This window comes from Acipenser ruthenus, chromosome 9 (genome assembly GCF_902713425.1).
Source record: "Acipenser ruthenus chromosome 9, fAciRut3.2 maternal haplotype, whole genome shotgun sequence".
Classification (NCBI taxonomy): Eukaryota; Metazoa; Chordata; class Actinopteri; order Acipenseriformes; family Acipenseridae; genus Acipenser; species Acipenser ruthenus.
The window spans coordinates 24735402-24758576 of NC_081197.1; the positions used below are offsets into that span (position 1 = coordinate 24735402).

Below are 23175 nucleotides of genomic sequence, written 5' to 3' on the forward strand. Positions count from 1 at the left end.
AGTGGTATCATTTTAGTGTTTCCTATTGACAGGATACAAATGACAAAATACCATTACCATACAATGATGGAAAATAATTGTTATATACATTGTTATTTTTATTTTACTGTGGTAAATATTAGCCAAATCTGTCATGAAATAGTTAATGGATTACTGTGGAAAAGTGGTTAACAGTGTGCAGGTGCAGGAATGCTGTGGTGATCAATAAACAGACAACGATAACCCAGGTGCAATGGTATTTTTATTTGTACAATCCAAAAGTCTGATGACAAACAGCAGTAAATAACAATGAGAATAGACAATACAGCGGCGTGTATTGCTCTGTTTTAATCCACGGGTTGGTCCCGTTCCTAAACACCCACACGTAACACAAAACACAAACACAGTGAGTGCTATAGTGCTTGTGGTGTAAATACAGTTATTTGTGAACAAGGTGCAGTGTTGTCCGGGTTTAGTGCTGGCCTTTAGCGACAGCTCTGGATCGTGTTAGCCGTCTAATAACAACAAATAAACAGTTTTTAGACACGACAAAACAAACAAAACACTCACGATTACAATACAAGTCTCCTTCCGGTTTAGCATTTAACTATAACAATGAACAGATCACTTTGCTATGCCCCCTTTTATACCGTCAATCATGACCCTTTGGTTAACTAGTGCAACCGCTCCTCCAATCCACGGCTGCCACATCGTTTCCCTTCCAGGTCGATGATTTAGTGTATTGTAGCTCCGTCCCCTTTCTAGATGACCGACTTCCGTCTAACCCTGTAAATGAATTGTCTGGCCATCCAGTCCAGAGTACTCTGTTCCCTTTACACAGCGCCCTCCCAGGTCGGGAGGGAGATTCATCACCAAGAATCATTCTGTCTCTGTCACAAATCCCACCGCTCAGAGTAGAGCAGAAGGAACACTCGACTGAATCATTATTTCCCTGCACGGTGAATCCTATGATACACGAAGGGCTGCAATGCCATATACCACCGTATTATCCAGGCTTTGCTGTCCTTCATTGTGCTTAACCACTCGAGTGGGGCGTGGTCTGTGACAAGATCGACAAGATGCTGCCGCATATTCACGTTGTGCGTGTAAAACCTGGTCCATCAGTCTCTGAAACGCAGAGGGTTCACCATGTAGCCCAAACGGCATGGTTGTGAAATGTAACAGCCCTTCTGGTTTTGAAAATGCAGTTTTCTCTCTAGAACAGCAGGTTAAGGGGATCTGCCAGTAAACCTAGCCGTTCCCAGTCAATTGAGAAGCTTGTCGACCCGAGGCATGGGGTAGGCATCGAACTTGGCAATAGAGCTTACCTTACGGAAATCAACGCAGAAGCGGTTTGTGCCATCCTTTTTGGCCACTATCACAATTGGACTGCACCACTCGCTCCTGGAAGGCTCAATCACCCCAAGTTTGAGCACCGGCCGTACCTCTTTGCTAACACCCCTTACATTTTGTTACACAGCATTCATGGATTTTTAGAAACAGGTACATTAGATATTGATCAACAACATTTTGTGTTGCGACTTTGGTGAATTTTTGGGTAAAGCCCTCCTCAAACAAAAGCAACGCTAAGAGTAGAAAACAAATTATCACTAAATTATTTTAGAAATTTTAGAAATGTCTTTTCATAGAGGTTTAATGTTACATTGTGGTTTAATGTTTTCTACTTAAATAATGATGTCTGTGTTAAAACCATGAGTTTCATATATTACCAGTAAATCAGTAGTCTGTGGGTGTTGTAAAGAGACGTTTCAGGTACAGTATTGGTTATATGGAACATCTGCCTGAACAACCCCATACTGTAGTAAAGTAGCATAAGAAAACAACCTAAATCTTGAGGAAGGGGAAAACATGTTTGCATGACCCACGGTAGGATAAGCAACAAAATCCAGTTTGATATTCTTGGAACTGTATTGGACTACTGATGCCCTATTTACTGATGCCCTTGGTCCCCATCAGGTCAGTCCAATGTACCAGGCTGCACTGAATGCCCTACAGTCCTTAAAAGTGCAGCATTTGGAGGAGATCCGGTCTTACCGCGTTCCACCTGAAAAGGTCTGCCTTGTGACAGATGCGCTGTGTTTGATGTTTGGAAAACCCATGAACTGGGAGAGTGCAAAGCAGCTGATTGGACAGAACAATTTCTTCCAGGTGAAAGGTTTAATAACCATACATTTAGAAAGATAAGGTTTGGAGATAAAAGATAAAGATGTGATGGAATGTGGATGCGAAGGTGGAGAAGAATAATTCTAGAATAAGGAAGGCCATAAACTTTGAGCATAATAAAACTAGAACTGGGGAGGAGGGGAGAAGAATACTTAAGTTTTTTTTAATATTTATTATACAGTAAATAATGTGGTGAGAAGATATCATAGGGTCCTCTGTACACAAACTTCTTGAAATTAAAGTAAATTAATAGAAAATTAATTTCACGTCACTTGAGGCAAAGTTAACCAGGGAAGAAGAACTGAGGTAAAATATATACAAGATTTACACAAGACTTTCCATTTAAGTTAGCTAGAGAAATAGTATAGGATATAAAGGGGGTTGGACAAAAAAGATAACACGGGGTGCCTCATTTGTTTTGTTATGTATCATCAAGTCAGTTTCAGTCATGATGGGTAACAAAACACATCTGACAGACTTTTTTAACCCTTTGTTGAAATTATAACCAAATGACAACAGCTCATTAGACTTCTTATGGCTTAGGCAATGTTTAAAATGTTAGTGGTTTAAATGCCATGCATCCTTGTATGACTAATCAAAGGGCACAGAGAGAGGTGAACAAAGGTCCTTCAGAGACAGTTCTAACATATAATTTGTTGCTTTCTGCCCCAGAATCTGGAATTCTATGACAAGTGCAGCATTCCAAATGCTCTTTTAGAAGCACTGGGAAAGTTTATAAACAATCCTGAATTCAAGCCGGAAGTGATTCGGGACATAAGTCAGCCTGCCGAGGCGCTCTGTCTCTGGGTCTGTGCGGTGTACCAGTATGGCTGCCTGTTGCGCCAACAGGCCCTAGAGCTTGCCCGTCTACATAAGACTGAGAAACTGATAGCAGAGACCAGGGCAAAGCTGAACAAGGAAAGGATGCTGGAGGAGACAGCAAGGGAGAGTTTTGAGGAGGCAGGTAGACTGCTCGACAAAGTATCCCAGCATCTCAAGGAGCTAACTCAAAAACAACAGCAAGCTGAGATCAGAGAGCAGGATGTTCAGCATGCTGCCCAATTGGTGAAGGGGTACATCACAGACTGGATGGCCAAGGCAGAGGTGAGCTGTGTGTTATTACATGCACACTGAATTGTTTAAGCATGGCCCCTGTACCAACGCAAAATGTAATAACTAGCATATAATGTTATGTTAATCCAATGCAAAATGTAGGGATCATTGCTTTAATAACCTCCTAATACCAAACACATTTTGTGAAAAGAAAACCTATTCTGCAGCAAGCATGAAACTTTAAGCTGTGAATAGATGTCAAATTGAAATTGACAGCTACTTACCTGGAGTTTGATTGTTGAGGGGGTTTTGAAAAAACAGACAGATACCACCTTCAATACTTCAATACAGTTTGCAGGTGTTTGATTTTGTATATTATTTTAGCCTTTGTGGCAGTGTTTTTTTGGTTTTTTTTGTTTGTTTTTTTAAAAGTGGTTTATCAATTCAAAACAGATCTATTAAAAACAGATGACATGTTTGACATGGTGCTGGTATAAATTATACAACACATATTGTAGCTACAGAAGAACCTCAAAGGTAAGTCTAAAATGTCATTTGTTTTTTGAAATAATTAAAAGTTGGTCTACTGTATTAATAAACAGTCTACATTGTTAACCGAATGAATAGCCTAATACATGATAAGAAAATATAACACAGCACTGGTGTCACAGGAAATTGGTAGACTGAAAAACGTAGATATTGCCTTGTGGCAAAGTGGTAATTAGTGTGCAGGTGCAGTAATCCAACAATGAAAGACAGACAACAAAGTACGGGTGAAATGGTTTCTGTTTTATTTTTTAAATCCAAACGGTCTGATGACCAAACAGTAAACAAAAGGAGGGCTGGCAATACACAGCGATGCGTATTGCGTCGTGGATAATTATGGGTTGTGGTCCCATAAATAATAACAATAATCCAGTACATACACACAAAACACAAACACGGTCACAAGTCCAAAATGAGAGCTGTAGTGCTCGTGGTGAAGTACAAGTTATCCATGGTACAATGTCCAGTTTTGTCCAGTTTTAGTGCTGGCCTTAAGCGACAGCTCCGGATCATGTTAGCCGGCTAATCTAATAATAAACAAACAGTTCTATTAAAGACAAGACAGACAAAACAAACAAAACACTCAGGGTACTTTTCTCTATACAGGTCCTTTCGGTTTAGCGTAACCATCGCAAGGAAGAGATCACCTCACTATGTCCCTGTGGTAATGTGCCCCGCCCCTGTGTGTATTTGTGTGTTATATGTTGTATGTTGCGTGTGTTAATGTTGGAGTATTGTAGTTATGTGGGTAATGAGCACAAGTGTTTAAAATGTATAATTGTATTTAGGCACGGGGATTGCACTTCACTTCACGTGCATTTAACGTATTTAATATGTGAGCATGGGGTTGCACAGAATCAGTTCACGTGCTGGGATTCAAGTGAATAATTAATTAGTAATTGAATCCCGGCACAACAGTATATATAGATGCACAAAGCACTCACTCTGGGTTGTGTGTTCAGGGCGAAGGAACGGGAGAAAGTGAGGAGAGAAAAATAATAGCAATGAGCAATTGCTACGTGGTGCTAGAGGACCAGCACGGTACGTGTTTGTTTAGTGTTCGTCCCTGTTTGTTAGTGTCTGTTCATTTTGTTTGTCTGTTTATTTTGGCCGCAAGTGCTGTGTCCTGTGTTGTGTTTTGTTCAAACCTTTTATTTACAATAAACCCGCGCAAGCAAGTGCATTTACCATTTCATCCATCCTGTCTGTGTTGTTAATTTCCTGTTTCTGACATCACCACTCAGCCACATGGATCTAATGCGATCAGAAACCCAGAGGCACTGTAAACTGCGCCTGTAACAAACCCCTCCTTAAACTAGACCTTCGGTACGAAGTTCGCCTCCCACCAGACTACTGGAGAGGGGGAGCGCACTGGATCACACTAACTAGCAGTGACGCATCGAGTTCTGTGGTTCATGCAAATTATTACATTAAATTAATATTACTTTTCGCTTCAAAAATGTTGTTCCTATTACACTGTAAGCAAGCAAGTGTTTATGTAGGCTCCCTAAACTGAAAGTGATTTTTGCAGTTTTCCAATATAAATCCTGTGCATTTACCATGTTTTTAATATGCTGTACCATACCTCACTGCTTCAATATGCAGCATTAAGTTTGCAATGCATTTTTCTGTGGTAAACGTTTATAAGATTAGGGTTCAATAAATAATAATTGAGCAGGGGTGAGTAGCACTGCAATTTTTTTTTCCCCATGCATGTTTGTTTTAAACCCACGATAACAATAAGCTACGTTTATTGTCATGCAATACGTGCAGCGCTCCAGATAAGGTTTTGGGACTGGGAGTAACTTATCCTCTAATTTTAACACTGACAGAGTAGCATGTATTTTCAGGGAGTAAAAGCAACATTACCTTGTAGTTATGCGTAATCTCGATAAATACTATACAATCTTTAATGGTAATGGGGTAAGCTATAGTATAATAGGCTCACAATGCTATAGCTTAACATATTTTGAAGTTCTAGTTAGGCATAAATAATTAGATATAATTTAATTGAATATTGAAAAAGGACTAGACTACCTACCTGGGATTTCTGTAAGTCTCCGTGATGAAAATGGAGCATAGCTCTTCTTGTGTTTCTCAGTTTCTGCATGTTGCAGAAAATCAGCGTGATGGGGCTCTGTGATGGGGTACACCTCGTCCCTGTATTATTATTTGTATATTTCGTGTCTCGTTTCCCCTACCTACCTGTGCCTTTGTTTTGTATTGCTTCTTCCTGGTCCGTGACGTCAGAACTACAACCGCTCTGCCACAGGCTCTAATTCACTTTTGCAATTCACCCATTACAGGCCCTATCCACTCTTTGAGACCGCCCTTGCTCCTGGAAGGTTCAGTCACCCCAAGTTCGAGCATGTCCCATACCTCTTTGCGAGCACCACTTCGTCAACTTTCTGGGATCCTGTAAGGTCTGTCTCGTACTGTGACACCTGAGGGAGAGACAATGTCATATTCAACCAAGTTAGTCCTGCCGGGCACATCAGAAAAAACATCGCAGAACTCCTCAATAAGCTTACACAGTTCCCGTTGCTGATCTGGAACCAATTGTTCCCCCATTGAAATTATTTTAGTGCTAGTAGTCTCTAGACAGGGACCTAAATCATCTTCTGCATTGTCTGGAGCTATAAATGAGACCTCCCTTGCCTGCCAGGGCTTTAATAAATTTACATGATAAATTTCACATTCATTACAGCGATCTGGCTGTCTAATTTCATAATTCACCTTTCCTATAGCCCGAATCACTTCATATGGCCCCTGCCATTTAGCACATAATTTTGATTCTGAGGGAAGCAGCAGCATTACCTTATCTCCTGGTCGAAAGGTTCGAATTAGTGCATTTTTGTTTTAATGCTGCTGTTGCCGGTGCTGAGACGATTTGAGGTTGTCCTGAGCCAAACGACTGACCAAATCCAAACCGTCCGTCTGTGGATGATAAAACAGATGTCCTGATGGGATGTATTTTTAATATTTTATATACCTGCTGTAACATGTTAGACAAAAAGTTGGTTCCATGATCAGTCAAAATCTCCTTGGGGATCCCTGCTCTAGCCGTAATCTGCACTAACTCTGTGGCTATTGCAGCGGCACTAGTGGACCTCAATGGAACTGCCAGAGAAGGTAGCAAAGGGCCCACTATATCCATTGCAATGCTTTTTACTGGAGAAATCTAGGTAAAGTACCTCGCTCAAGGGTATAGCAGCAGTGTCCCCCATCTGGGATTGAACCCACAACCCTTCGGTCAAGAGCCCAGAGCCCTAACCACTACTCCATACTGCTGCCCAGATCATGCGCCAGCCTCATGACCTCGGTCCGACAAGGCGGGGGAACCAGTAATTGTGTTGCAGGCTGTGCCCGCGGCTAGATTTACCCTATACAGTAATTGCCCCTTGATACTGAAGTGTGGATATACTAGCGCCCCAGCGCCATCAACATCCTTACCTTCAATAGACCGGACCTGCCCCCAAGCGTGCACTAGTGACGGGTCATTATGTTGGCCCCACACTATGTCCCTACTTGAGTACCACATATCCGGTATATTGAGAGGGGCTGGAGTAGCATCTGCCCTGGATGGCCCAGTAACCTCTTCCTCTCGGTCACACTGTGTTCCGACTCCTTTTGACTGGCGTTTGTTACCATCCGAACGCTCTCCCACCAGACCCCAGCCTTGTCTCAGTGGGCCAACCTTGGTCTCCATGAAGGGGAGGCAAGGGGGCCCATTGGGGTCGGTGGTCTCGGAGGTCTGGGTCCCGGGGCTGATGGTGGTGGTGGTGGAGGAGAGAGAGGAGGGGCTCGGCTGTTCTGAAGGGTGGGAACCAACAGTATCCCTGTCCAGGCGGAGACTAGAGAGTCTTCATAATTCTCGGCCAGTTTCACGGCGTCTTCCAGGGTGTTGGTGTTGTGTTGCCGTATCCAGGCTTGGGTATCGGTGGCGACCACATGGCAGAATTGCTCCACAACCACTGCTTCCCCCATTTGCAGGTTGTTTTTCTTCTCGGGTGTCAGCCAGTGTACCATGTGGTCACACAACCGCTCCGCAACCACCCTGGGGCGTGTCTCTGGGGATCTTCGGTACTCCCTGAACCCTATCCGGTGAGTCTCTGCCGTAATATTGAGACGACAGAGGATGGCCAGCTTGACCAGGTAATAACTGGCAGCGTTGGCGTCGCTCATAGCCTGGTTGGCTGCCTGAGCCTCCCCGATCAGACAGGGTCCCAGCTGGCTCACCCAGAACTCCCGCGTCCATGACCCGGTGGTGGCCAGCCGCTCAAACGCGACCAGGTATGCCTCTGGGTCATTCTCCACCAACATCTTCATCACCCGAGCCTTCGGTGCCGACATCGTTGGTGTTCCTGTAGAAGCTGGTGCTGTGGAAAACGCCAGCCCTACCCGTTCAATAAGCGCAGTGTAGCGCTCCTCCCTCCTTCTCTCCTCTGTCTCCCGTCTGCTGTCCAGAGCCTCCAGCAGCTCCGCCAATGCGTGACGATTCGTGTCTGACACCACGTGTGGCAAAGTGGTTATGTGGGTACAGGTGCAGGGGTGATGCAGTGCGTAAAATAAAACAGAGAGAGTTATAAGTTATAATTTTATTGTATCCAGGGCTGGTGACCAAATATAAGACTCCGGCAATACACAACAATGTGTATTGCACGGCGTAAATCACAATGGGTTGCAGTCTCAAACAATAAACATAAATATCCACCCCACAATAATACTAACACGGTCACCAGTCCTGGGTGCGTGCAGCAGTGCTCGTGGTGGGTGATACAGTTTATTAGTGACAATCGTGCAGTGCTGTTCTGGCTTTGTGCTGGCCCTTGGTGACAGCTCCGGAACTGTGTTAGGTGTCTAGTAACACACAAGACAAGACAAGACAATTACAAACAATCAAAACACAACACTCACGGTTTTACTTTTTGAGGTTCCTTTTACTGTCCTTCTCGGTTCTACTCACATTAAACCAAAGCGAAGGAACAGATTGCGATTCTCCGTCCCCTTTTATGCTGTCACACATGACCCATCGGTAAACAAGTGCAACCGCCTCTCCAATCTGCGGCTGCCACGGTGTTTCCCTTCCGGGTCAATGCGTTATTGCAACAGAGTCTCGTCCATTGAAGAGGTAAGTTAATTTACAGACTGACTCTTTCCATTGATGTTGCTTGATTGATTGGTTCAAATACAAAATGAGAAATGCTGATTGGCTGGTATTAATGTCAATCAATTGTATTGTGCAAAGCAAACCCATGTATGGGATGTCCAATCAGAATCATGCATTTTATGTGTTACTATTTTATTATTATTTATCCAGGCCGACTTACAGTTGTTACAAGATATCACATTATTTTTACATACAATTACATTATTTTTACATACAATTGCTCATTTATACAGTTGTTTTTTTTACTGGAGCAATCTAGGTAAAGTACCTTGCTCAAGGGTACAGCAGCAGTGTCCCCCTACCTGGGATTGAACCCACGACCCTCCGGTTAAGAGTCCAGAGCCCTAACCACTACTCCATACTGCTGCCCTACTACTCTACACTGCTGCCCTACTACTCCACACTTGCTCTGCCCTACTACTCCACACTTGCCCTTAGTACTTGCAGAACACTTTAATTAGCATATTTGTACATAATGCAGCACAAAAAGGATGAGTGTAGGTATTGCAAGCACAAATAATATGGAAATGTTCAGTGACACACTTTGCTCATTTTCACCAAGCAACCAAGGCTTAAAACAAACCCAAAATATACCAATAAGCTGCAAAGCAAAATTGAAAGCGACTGCGTGGATGAACAAGCCCAATTCAGCATTTGTTAAGCGGAACTGGCAACACTGATAGTGCTGTGCAGTGATTGTCATTTGACTATATGCAATCTAGACAGGAAATTAAAATACTACACACAGTAAACAAGAAAATGGATGTCTCTAAAAAGGCTAAACATGTGTCTGCAGCAGATTACATAAAGCAGTATCCAGCAGGAGTTTTACACAGCGATGGAGGTAAGCTCTTCTGTACGTCCTGCAACGTTACTGTGTAGATCACTACCGAGAATCGTCTGTTGACAGGGATTTAGATTCAAGTATTCACCGAAAGAGAAAGGCAGAAATCCAGAGCAGTACTGCGACTGCTTCACTTGCAAAGAAACAAAAAACAGTGACTTCCACGTTACACAAGTCCACTGAAAACCGTGAAGCACGAAATACATAAAATTATGACCTGACAGAGGCGTTTGTTTGCGCAAATATCCCTCTTGAAAAATTGGACAACCAAAAGTTACGTAAATTCTTCAGACTGAGTGTAGCAAATGGTGGAGCGATTCCTTCATCAGCCCAGCTGAGACGTGAATACTTACCTAGCCAAGTATCACAAGCAGGAGATTATGGAATTGGTATAACAGTCTGGTTTCTTGTCAGGGGTCACTGACGAGTCGACTGATGTCCAAGATAAGTATGGGTTACACATTGTATTTGTTTTGCAAGACCAAAATGGTGAGCATGCATCTGACGTACTAGAAATGAAAGCTGCCCTTGTAGATGCACTTTACCTACAGGCTGTTAATTGCAACACCATTTCACAAGCTATTTTAAAGTGCTTGAATAACTTTTACGTTGATTTTGATGATGTCAGTGAATTTATCTCTATATTTGATGTTTAAAAAAATCATAATAATCTGTACACATAATTTATAAAATAGTTCAGTGCACATTCCGCGAAATACAATACTTTACCCATGACACTGCCGTGAATTTTAAAGAAAATTTCTGCGATTTTCACAGGGCCTTAACTATGGTTAGCACTGTGGTATGTACTATGGTTATAACTAGGTGTCACAGGATGGCCGTCAAAAAAAACTAGCAGTCACAATTTTACTCCTCTGTGGAGATAGTTCCAGGTTTATTATTTTAAAAAAATGATAACAAAACAAAACTCAAATTTACACAAACATGCGATAAGGGAAATGTTAACTAAATTAAACAGCCAGAGGTCTTCCGACTACCCCCTTCTTTAGGCCCTTCGTCTGGCTTCCGGATCCTTTTCCTCATGCCAGGTTTTCCGGCTCTGTAAAGATTTCACCTCTGCTGGTATTATGGTTAATTCCCTTTTATGCAAGTCCTACGCGTTCCCATGAACCAACACCGAGTGTTGCAACCAGAGCCCTTTTATGTGACTTGGAACACCCCCCAATCAGCGGAACCCCAATCAGTGATTGATATTTAAATTGCCTGCTGATTCTGGAGATTTCCAGCACATTCTCCTATTGCTGCCCCCAACAAAGATGGCGACCGCTCTTTTGGGACTTCCGCCCAAAAGCCGGAACTTCCGCATCACGCCCTCTCTGTTGAAAGCCTCAAGGTTGGCTCACAGCCCCCTGGTGGGTGGGAGGTCAAATTTTAGCATGAGATCGCTTTACCTCGTCACACTAGGCTTGTTACTTTTCGATATTAATCTGTAAAGCTTGTAAATTTCGAAATCCCAAAAAATATTAATTCGACTGAAATAAATTTATGTAGGATAAATGTCGGTAAAACCACTCAAAATATTTTATTTTCTTACCAAAAACAGTCATTTAGAAATAATCTCTAGTTTGTGTAGTTTTTATACTTACTGTCTGTCCCGTCTCCTTTCCACTCTGAATGGGTAGGGGTCGCTGTCAATCATCTCAGTGGTCCGTTAATACTGTAGTTTCAGTGTCACTGTCATTTCACCCTGTTCTGACAGATCTTGTTGACTGAAGCAGCGCCACAATGCTCTAATTCGTTTAAATGACTGTCAATCATCATGACCTGCACTGACTGTGCACTTTCATTTGCCAGCTACTGCGCCTGTCATTCAAAGCGTCTACTTTGAAATTGGCAGGTTAAGGTGTAGGTAGGCTTTTGCTATAGGTATACGGTAACAGTTACTAGTTTGATTTGAAAATGGGGCGCAAGAGGAAAACACTTAATGAATATTGTGCACAATACCCTGGCCGACGATGGGTGAAGTCTCGGCAGGACGAAGCGGGCCTGTCTGTCTTGCCTTCTAGTGACTGAGTCCAGCTGTGCTGAAGCAGGAGAGGAGCGGAGCTCAGACTCTGAATAATAAGTGCAAGTTAGTTCTGTTCAATTATCTAATTTTTTGGTATGTGCATATTATTTTTACTTGTAAATGTATGCTATAAAAGTCTGTGTAATACACTTTTATATACTGCATTTTCTACGGTTTATTTGAGACAATTTTTAAATTTGTGTAGGAGCTATGTCTATACAAGGTATAACTCTGCTGTGACTAAACGTTATTTCATTTAGAATGTTGGTAACCATGGTTTTGTTGCATGTCGAATATGATAAAGGGATTTCGTTAATTAAGACGTTTCTCAATGGCATAAAAATCATAACGGTCGGTTTCACCCATTCGCTGCTTGAATGGAAAAATAAAGATTGAAAAAAGCAGTAAATTCTTTCTAAAGTAAATGTTGATATTAATCGTCGATTTGGCAAAAATAAATAAAAATAGAATAGTAGCAAGCCTAGTTATAACCATAGTTTGTACTATGGTTCTATTAATTATGCTACGGTGCAAACCATGGTATAACCATAGTACATGATACAGTGCAAACCATGGTATAACCATGGTACATGATACAGTGCAAACCATGGTATAAACATGGTACATGATACATTTCAAACCATGGTATAAACATGGTACATGATACAGTGCAAACCATGGCATAAACATGGTACATGATACAGTGCAAACCATGGTATAACCATGGTACATGATACATTGCAAACCATGGTATAAACATGGTACATGATACATTTCAAACCATGGTATAACCATGGTACATGATACAGTGCAAACCATGGTATAACCATGGTACATGATACAGTGCAAACCATGGTATAAACATGGTACATGATACAGTGCAAACCATGGTATAACCATGGTACATGATACAGTGCAAACCATGGTATAACCATGGTACATAGTACAAAAGTACAGTAAAAACCACAGAACGCTGCCTACAGCAGGTGATCTGTTACAAAGCTGCAAAAAGATCAATGCAATTATTTTTCATAAGAATTTATTACACAAAATAAGAAATTATCTATTAATATAAGTTGAGTTAAAGTACATTAGTCAAACACAATGTCTATCTCACAACCATAGCTGAGGAATGTGGCACTTGATATGAGATGAGACAATTTGTCATTGCTTATTGGTACTGAAGAAAATTTTATTAATTATTGTACAAAAAATGCATTCTCTATTTAATACGACAAAAACTATGTTAACTTCTGATTAGGCAAGGAAAAGTATTTAAACATTTTGTCAAAGTGTCAGCTGACTGAACAAGACAGAATATTTAAAATGTATAATTACACCTAAATCAATTAGTTTAATTATATATATATACAGTACTGTGCAAAAGTTTTAGGCAGGTGTGAAAAAATGCTGTAAAGTAAGAATGCTTTCAAAAATAGACATGTTAATAGATTATATTTATCAATTAACTAAATGCAAAGTGAGTGAACAGAAGAAAAATCTAAATCAAATCCATATTTGGTGTGACCACCCTTTGCCTTCAAAACAGCATCAATTCTTCTAGGTACACTTGCACAAAGTCAGGGATTTTGTAGGCATATAGTCAGGTGTATGATTAAACAATTATACTAAACAGGTGCTAATGATCATCAATTCAATATGTAGGTTGAAACACAATCATTAACTGAAACAGAAACAGCTGTGTAGGAGGAATAAAACTGGGTGAGGAACAGCCAAACTCAGCTAACAAGGTGAGGTTGCTGAAGACAGTTTACTGTCAAAAGTCATACACCATGGCAAGACTGAGCACAGCAACAAGACACAAGGTATTTATACTGCATCAGCAAGGTCTCTCCCAGGCAAGAATTTCAAGGCAGACAGGGGTTTCCAGATGTGATGTCCAAGCTCTTTTGAAGAAGCACAAAGAAACAGGCAATGTTGAGGACCGTAGACGCAGTGGTCGGCCAAGGAAACTTACTGCAGCAGATGAAAGACACATCATGCTTACTTCCCTTCGCAATCGGAAGATGTCCAGCAGTGCCATCAGCTCAGAATTGGCAGAAAACAGTGGGACCCTGGCACACCCATCTACTGTCCGGAGAAGTCTGGTCAGAAGTGACCTTCATGGAAGACTTGCGGCCAAAAAGCCATACCTCTGACGTAGAAACAAGGCCAAGCAACTCAACTATGCACGAAAACACAGGAACTGGGGTGCAGAAAAATGGCAGCAGGTGCTCTGGACTGATGAGTCAAAATTTGATTCGTCGAAGGGATGGAGAGCGGTACACGAATGAGTGTCAGTGAAAAATGGTGGAGGTTCCTTGCAAGTTTGGGGCTGCATTTCTGCAAATGGAGTTGGGGATTTGGTCAGAATTAATGGTCTCCTCAATGCTGAGAAGTACAGGCAGATACTTATCCATCATGCAATACCATCAGGGAGGCATCTGATTGGCCCCAAATTTATTCTGCAGCATGACAACGACCCCAAACATACAGCGAAAGTCATTGAGAACTATCTTCAGCGTAACAAAGAACAAGGAGTCCTGGAAATGATGGTATGGCCTCCACAGAGCCCTGATCTCAACATCATCGAGTCTGTCTGGTATTACATGAAGAGAGAGAAGCAACTGAGGCTGCCTAAATCCACAGAAGAACTGTGGTTAGTTCTCCAAGATGTTTGGGCCAACCTGCCTGCCAAGTTCCTTCAAAAACTGTGTGCAAGTGTACCTAGAAGAATTTATGCTGTTTTGAAGGCAAAGGGTGGTCACACCAAATATTGATTTGATGTAGATTTTTCTTCTGTTCACTCACTTTGCATTTTGTTAATTGATAAATATAAACTATTAACATGTCTATTTTTGAAAGCATTCTTACTTTACAGCATTTTTTCACACCTGCCTAAAACTTTTGCACAGTACTGTATATATATTCAACAAAGAATAAACACAATCTACATTTTTAATTGCTAAATAAATGCAAGATTGAGACAGTTAATCAGCTATATACAATAAAATTAGTGTAGAGTTCTTTTTCTGCAGCTTCACGTGCTGGAAGAGAAACACAATTATAAGACACTTCTAGAAAGAATTGCTGCATCTTGGAAACACGTTGAGTAAATTCAATTCAAAACTCAGGGACTTCTACTACCGGGTAATAAACTATTTTGCTAAAGTTAATTCCTTTATAAAATCACTGTGATGGTGCACATCACACGACCTTCACATGCCTATCATCAATTAGTGCTGTCAGTTAAGCCTCCAAATAGCAATTGATTATTGGGCACACAAAATATAATTGTTCAAAAAAAATATAGATGATTGTACCACTCACAGAAGTTTTCGCACCCCATCCCACTTCACTGATGTGATTATTTTAATATCATTGCTGTAAAGTAAAAGCTTGTGCACAACAATGGAATGTGAGGGGTAATTAGCTGTAATAGGGGTACCCGCATAAAAATGTTTTATATCAGCATGGGCAGCACTGATACTTACATCGACTAGATGTGGTCATCAATCAGGAAACCCAGCCGCAGCACGCAGCCCGGTTTGAAAAATACATCATAAAAAACATAACCTGTTTTATTCCCAGGTTTAACAGTTCATTTTGAAACACCAAAGAGTCGCAAACGATATACTGTCAGTTTTCTACACAGAGGGCGTGTACTTACAAAGCATTTTCAAAACTGATTCGCTGGTAGTCAGGATGGAACCAGCAAATCAGATGCTAGTTAACACTTAAACTGGAAAAGAAGAACACTCCCACTGCTTCTCTTTGGCAGAAATACTGTAAATAGCAATAATAATAGTTTTCCTCAACAAAATCAAATAAAACAAACATTATTTCTGGCAAGTATGTTATGGTCTACTAGTCACACAAAGCAAGCTCATGAAGTTGGTTTATGAGCCACCGTCACTGCACATGCACTTGGGATGATGATGATTTCATTGGATGTATTTATGGTTTAAATGCAATAAAAATACTTATATTGCATATTAATGTAATGATTTATAAAAAAAAATATTAAGACAGTACACTGATACACATAACATATAGTTTGGATTTTGAAGATGAGCACACTGCTGGACATTATTTAACGTATTTGATTAGAGTAGGTGGAAAGGATGGTAGTGTGTGGTTGATAGAGCTCTTCAGTTGCTGTGCATCATACCTAAAATTATTATTTTTTTAAAGATGTTCCTATGACAATTGATGTATGAATAAATTCATATACTTACTGAATTAAACATGTCCTTCATTGTTGTTGTTGGATCTAACAGCTAAGGTGCATGACATAACCATAGTTAACCCATGATTTCAGAACCATGGTTTATGCATGGTAACCATAGTAACTATAGACAAACCATGGTTTATGCATGGTAACCATATGTGAAAGGATGGCTTTGCAGGGGTGACGTCAGACCAGGAAACACAAACCAAAACAAGGAATGGCGGTGAAACTGAGACGCTTCGGCACTCAGTACTTTATTAAATAAAAATAAAAGGTTTTAACAAAACAAAACACAAAAAGTAAACGGCTCAAGGACCAAAATGAACAAACACAAACAAACCATGGATATGAGTACCTTCAGGATGGTTCACAGTAAATAGCAATCGTTTCGCTTCTTTTACAGTTTACATGCAACACGTCTCTCTCCAACTCAAGACCCACACTCTGAGAGTGAGATCTTATATAGCATGTTCAGGAGCTAATGAGACAATTGGCGATCATTTATCTCCTGACTACCTGCATTCCACACGTGAAGGCAGAGAGAGGAACTTAATTTTCACCCTGCTGAATCAACACAATATTAAATAGCGGGCGGTTTTCATCTGCCCGCATACATTTAAACAAAAGGGCTTTTCGCTGTTCTATTTACATAAATCATAATCATACTAATAAATCATAACAAAATATAGAAAAGGACGGGACACTCCGCCACACCATAGTAACTACAGACAAACCATGATGGTACTATGGTTACTACGGATATAAACATAGGTACAATGGTATTTAATACAGTAACCACAATAACTGCAATTAAACCATAGAAAAAACATAGGATTTTTTCGTAAGGGCACTGGATGAAAGAAGGCAGTCTTAACAAGAGAGTACAGTTCAATACCTGGCAGGCTCTTTATTTGCAGCAGCAGGTTCACAGCAAGTAACACAGCTCACAGCACACGATTCTCCACTCTCTGAATCCACACACACACACACCTGATGCACCCTCTTTTATCCCCCCTCAGACCCAGACACAGAAAACACAAAGTTACAAATATGTGAGGCTCCACCAATCAGCTCCCACTGACTTTGAACTAACAAAAATGTAATAGATCGTCATGTTCCTCACCCAATCAGAGTCCTGTACAGCCGCATGGGGTTCACGTGAACAACACCTGGGCTGGAGTGCACCAAGTCTTAAAGGTCGATCGTACACCCTAAGTCTGATGTTAAAATGTCTGCTCTATTTTTTTTCAATACGTCTGGTGCACCAACACACAATTAGCTCAGACGTAACTACGCCCAGTATTAATGCTTTAAGTCTGGCGTATGTAACAAGCGTTTTTATATATACAAAATGTATTTATAAATAAATCTGCTAGTTGTGTTTGAAATAAATACTAAATTATTACAGTATGTGTAGTTTAATTTATTAGATTACTCTCACATACATTTCCTTGAAAAATATCACAGAATATTTGAAGTAACCCCAGTTGGATGGCTGATGAAGCCGCGGCCATCAGACCCAGTAGTTTTTGGTACAACACCAATTGTAATGTGGACCCTTTTTGAAACAGGGCCAGACAGTTGCGAATGGCAGCTACTCTGTCGTCTGACAGGTAGGCTTGCATCGTAAAGGGAATCCAGCCGGAGACCCAAGTAGACCGTACTTAGCACCGGAATTAATTGGCTTTTGGCATCGTTGAGGGTGAGATCCAGTCTCGACAGTTGCTGTGTACAGATATTTGTTTATATATTTATTTTATATACAGTACACACACAAGATTGGTATTGACAGTGAGAAACACAGGGGATACCAAATTAGACAGCTGACAATCTGTTAGTCTATGACTTTCTGTTTACTGATGTTTTAATGTTCTGCTATTTAATGTTATTCTATCCTGTTCATTTTCTTGATCGAGAACAACTTATTAAAATATTGTATCATTTAAAAAGATAATTGCTTGAGGATAAACAGTGTCCCATGTCGCATGGGAAAGAGAATCTAAAAGATCACATGACATGTTCACAGGCTCTGGTTTATTACATAACAGTATATAAAATCCACATGTTGTTTGTTGTGTTGTACAGTGCCGTGAAAAAGTATTTGCCCCCTGTCTGATTTTCTGCATTTTTGCAAATTTTTCACATTGTATTTGGTCAGATTTTTTTATGGTTTGTAGTAGTATATAGAGGGAGTCTGAGAGAAAAAAAATGACACCAGTTTGGTGCTTCTTTCATTTGTTTGGTGTGCAAGGCAATCAAACATGCAATCTTCAGGTGTGAAAAAGTTATTGCCCCCCCCCCCCAGTTAACTCAACCCAATTAAAGGGATAATTAGAGTCAGCTGTTTGAGTACTTTGGTTAACAACCAGGCCTGATTTGGGCCTGCCCTGCCCAATATAAATCTGACTAACATTGGCCCTTACCATCAGAGTGAAGTTGTCAGCACACAGGTGCTAGAGGCACATCATGCCACGAACAAAAGAAATTCCTGAAGACCTCCGGAAAAAAGTTGTTGATGCCTATCAGTCTGGAAAGGGTTACAAAGCCATTTGAAAGGTGCTGGGGCTCCACCGAACCACAGTCAGAGCCATATTGTCCAAATGGAGAAAGTTTGGTACAGTAGTCAGTCTTCCCAGGAGTGGCCGTCCTGCCAAAATCTCTCCAAGAGCAAGGCGTAAAATCGTCCAGGAAGTCACAAAGAACCCTAACAACATCCAGGGATCTGCAGGCCTCTCTCACCTTGGCTAAGGTCAGTGTTCATGTCTCCACTATCAGAAAGACACTGGGCAAAAATGGGATTCATGGCAGAGTAGCAAGGCAGAAACCACTGCTCACTAAGAAGAACATGAATGCTCGTCTCATGTTTGCCAAAAAGCACCTGGATGATCCTCAAGAGTTCTGGAACAATGTTCTAGGACAGATGAGTCAAAAGTGGAACTTTTTGGCCAACATGGGCCCCGTTATGTCTGGCGAAAACCAAACACTGCATTCCACAGTAAGAACCTCATATCAACGGTCAAGCATGGTGGTGGTAGTGTCATGGTTTGGGGATGCTTTGCTGCATCAGGACCTGGACGCCTTGCCATCATTGAAGGAACCATGAATTTTGCTCTGTATCAGAGAATTCTACAGGAGAATGTCAGGCTATCCGTCCGTGAGCTGAAGCTGAAGCGCAGCTGGGTCATTCAGCAAGACAATGATCCGAAACACACAAGCAAGTCTACATCAGAATGGTTGAAGAACAAGAAATTTAAAGTTTTGGAATGGCCTAGTCAAAGTCCAGACTTAAACCCCATTGAGATGTTGTGGCAGGACCTGAAACCCACAAAACCCACAAATGTCACTGAGTTGAAGCAGTTCTGCATGGAGGAGTGGGCCAAAACTTCTCCATGGCGCTGTGAGAGACTAATCAATAACTACAGGAAGTGTTTGGTTGCAGTTATTGCTGCTAAAGGTGGCGTAACCAGTTATTGAGTCTAAGGGGACGATTACTTTTTCACACGGGGGCATTGGGTGTTGCATAACTTTCTTTAATAAATTAATTAAATATGTATCAAATCTTTGTGTTATTTGTTCACTCAGGGTCCCTTTTATCTAATATTAGGTTTTGATTGAAGATCTGATAACATTCAGTGTCAAAAATATGCAAAAATACAGAAAGTCAGACAGGGGCAAATACTTTTTCACGGCACTATATATATATACTGTCATAACTTCTCATTAAAGCCTCTGTGGGATTTGGCTTTGTATGTACTGTGTTTTTTTTTGTTGTTTTTTTTTTACTGTAGAGCTTTTTAAAAAGTTAATGCTTTAAGTCTTAGGAGCATGCAGTGTTTTATTACAGTATGCAGTGTTTCCTTCATTGCACTAGTTCCAATCTTTTTAAAACCGAGAGAAATAAAGTTTGCTGGCCCAGTGTTTGTGCGATGGACCGGCCACATACCAGTCCACTGTTTGTAACGGACCTGTACCGGACTTCCATAGATTTGGATCGGACCACTCACAGAACCTGGTCCGGTCCTAATACTCCCCCTACCTACCTGTTCGTGAAAGGCAAAAGAAACTGAAGTCTCCATGCAGTGACTATTTATTACCTCGTGAGGTCGGGACTGAGGACGTCACTCCACGGAGGGGCCTATCGGCAGCTTTGATATAAAGGTATTTGCCTGTATTTAGCTCCATCCATTTTGCCCTCTACCCTGACAAGCTTCCCAGTCCCTGCCAATGTTACCTGTGTTACATGGGTGATGTGCTGTGTTGGGTTTGCGCCAGATATAACGCTTTGCATTTAGGCCAAATAGTTCAATTTTTTATTCATCGGACCACAGAATCTTTTGCCACATCTTTTCAGAGTCTCCCAATTGCCTTTTTGCAAATTCCAAGCAGGATTTTACATGGGCTTTTTTCAGAAATGGCTTCCTTCTTGCCACTCTTCAATACAGGCCAGATTTGTGGAGTACCTGAGCTATTGTTGACTCAGTCATGCAACGCTGTAGGTCTTTCAGAGTTGTCATTGGCCTCTTGCTGGCTTCTCTGACCAATGCCCTTTTTACCCGGCTGGTCAGTTTGGGAGGACGGCCTGCTCTAAGCTCTGTGTGGTGCGGTATACCTTCCACTTCTTAATGATCGACTTGACTGTGCTCCAAGGGATATTCAATGCCTGTGAAATCTTTTTATACCCCTCCCCTGATCTGTGTCTTTCCACAACTTTATCCCGGAGTTGTTTTGAAAGCTCCTTGGTCTTCATGGTAGTATCTTTGCTTTGAATGCACTACCCAGCTGTGGGACCTTACAAAGACAGGTGTATTTAATCTGAAATCATGTGAACCACTTTTATTGCAAACAGATGGACTCCATTTAACTTATTGTGTGAATTCTGAAGGCAATTGGTTGCACCTGAGCTTATTTAGGAGCGTCATAGCAAAGGGGGTGAATACTTATCTAATGAAGACTTTTCAGGTTTTTATTTTTAATGTATTTGTTTTTTCACTCCCCCCCCCCCCCCCCCATTTTTTCACACATTGAAAGTGTTAAGTAGGTTGTATAAATCAAAGGGAAAAAAATCCCATTTAAATGAATCAAGATTTCAGGTTGTAACACAACAAACTGTGAAAACGCCCAAAAGGGGTGAATACTTACTATAGGCACTGTACCTGACAAGCAGGCATATCCCAAAAGTATTGTTTTGGTGGTCATCTTCGAATTGAAAGGGAACTATTTTTACTGCCATGCAAAACAATACAATACAGTCACAAACAAGAAAAAACAAGAAATGCAATGCTGTAATGAGTACAGAAGTGTTGAGGAAGTGAGGAAAACATTTAGCTACTAGATAAATCCGTATGGAACTTAAATCTTTATTTTACACTTGGCATCCAACATTTAGCTAACAGATACATCTGAAATACATGGTCTTTCAGCATATTTGTTGTTACCAATTAAATCTTTTTGCAAAATAAATATTTATTTTGCAAGCTAAATCTGAAGATTACAACATGCAAATGAGTCCCCATCGTTTAAACGGGGGAGGGGCTGTGTCTGTGTCTTACTCTGATTCTGATTCGATGTGTTGTTGTGTCAATCATACGATTGTAAGTCTCCCTGGATAAGGGCGTCTGCTAAGAAATAAATAATAATAATAATAATAATAATCATGATAGAAACCCTCTATCATTTGACTAAACACTGTTTATTTCTATAAAATAAAAAAATAGACAATCTGCCTACATCATTCGCTCCTGCAAAACTGAATGAAAAGCCGCCCAATTGGCAGCACTGCTCTCACTTCCCCACTGTGCATGGAATGCCTACATCAAACACTTAGATTCTGAAACATCATGATCGTGATACTCGTTTTCAATATTTATACATTATATCTGAATATGTTTTTGTTAATGTTTATGTATTAAGCTAAATATGGAAAGAAAATTACGTGATGTAATTTATATCCGGAACTTGGCGCTCCATGCAGAAACACAGAAACGAATTGTAGAAAAAAAGAAGATAGAACTTGAGAAGAAACTAAGTACAGAAATTGAAACTGTAAAACATAAGATGAAGTGTGATGGACTCTATGGTGACAGACAGGATGGGGATTTCGTGTTTAAGGGTGGAGAGCAGTCCTTCTTAGTTTTGCAGACAATCTATATGAAAAAAAGATTAGGCTGCTCTGTATATAGTAATATATTTTTTCTTTTTAATTCTCTCTCTCTATTTAAAATTGTATTTTCTGTTTATAAATCCTAATCCATGTGCATGCATTTCCTTGAATCCCTACTGCGTTCAGTTTGAGGATTAATCTTTTATTGCGGAACTTTGTCAAAAGCTTTCTGGAAATCTAAATAAACCATGTCAGATGCTTTGCAATTATCCATTGTCGATGTTGCATCCTCAAAAAAATCAAGCAGGTTAGTTAGACACAATCTCCCTTTCCTAAAACCATGCTGACTGTCTCCCAGGATACTGTTACCATATAGGTAATTTTCCATTTTGGATCTTATTATAGTTTCCATAAGTTTACATATAATAGAAGTCAGGCTTATTGGTCTGTAGTTACCTGGTTCGGTTTTGTTTCCCTTTTTGTGGATCGGTATTACGTTTGCAATTCTCCAGTCTGTCGGTACAACCCCTGTGTCAAGAGACTGTTGCATAACAACATAAGAACATAAGAAAGTTTACAAACGAGAGGAGGCCATTCAGCCCATCTTGCTCGTTTGGTTGTTAGTAGCTTATTGATCCCAGAATCTCATCAAGCAGCTTCTTGAAGGATCCCTGGGTGTCAGCTTCAACAACATTACTAGGGAATTGGTTCCAGACCCTCACAATTCTCTGTGTAAAAAAGTGCCTCCTATTTTCTGTTCTGAATGCCCCTTTATCTAACCTCCATTTGTGACCCCTGGTCCTTGTTTCTTTTTTCAGATCAACATTGTCTATACCTTTTAGGATTTTGAATGTTTGAATCAGATCGCCACGTAGTCTTCTTTGTTCAAGACTGAATAGATTCAATTTGTTAGCCTGTCTGCATATGACAAGCCTTTTAAACCCTGGATAATTCGGGTTGCTCTTCTTTGCACTCTTTCTAGAGCAGCAATATCCTTTTTGTAATGAGGTGACCAGAACTGAACACAATATTCTAGGTT

At 40.7% G+C, this 23175-nt stretch overlaps 1 protein-coding gene across 1 annotated transcript in view; it reads left to right on the forward strand.

Moving 5' to 3' along the window:
* The window catches only part of LOC117406232 (dynein heavy chain domain-containing protein 1), a 304176-nt gene that overhangs the window by 217954 nt on the left and 63047 nt on the right, over positions 1-23175 (forward strand). The window contains exons 30-31 of the mRNA XM_059029741.1: positions 1957-2148; positions 2836-3267. Of these exons, the coding sequence (XP_058885724.1) occupies positions 1957-2148; positions 2836-3267 (624 nt within the window). The remainder of the gene's footprint in view (positions 1-1956; positions 2149-2835; positions 3268-23175) is intronic.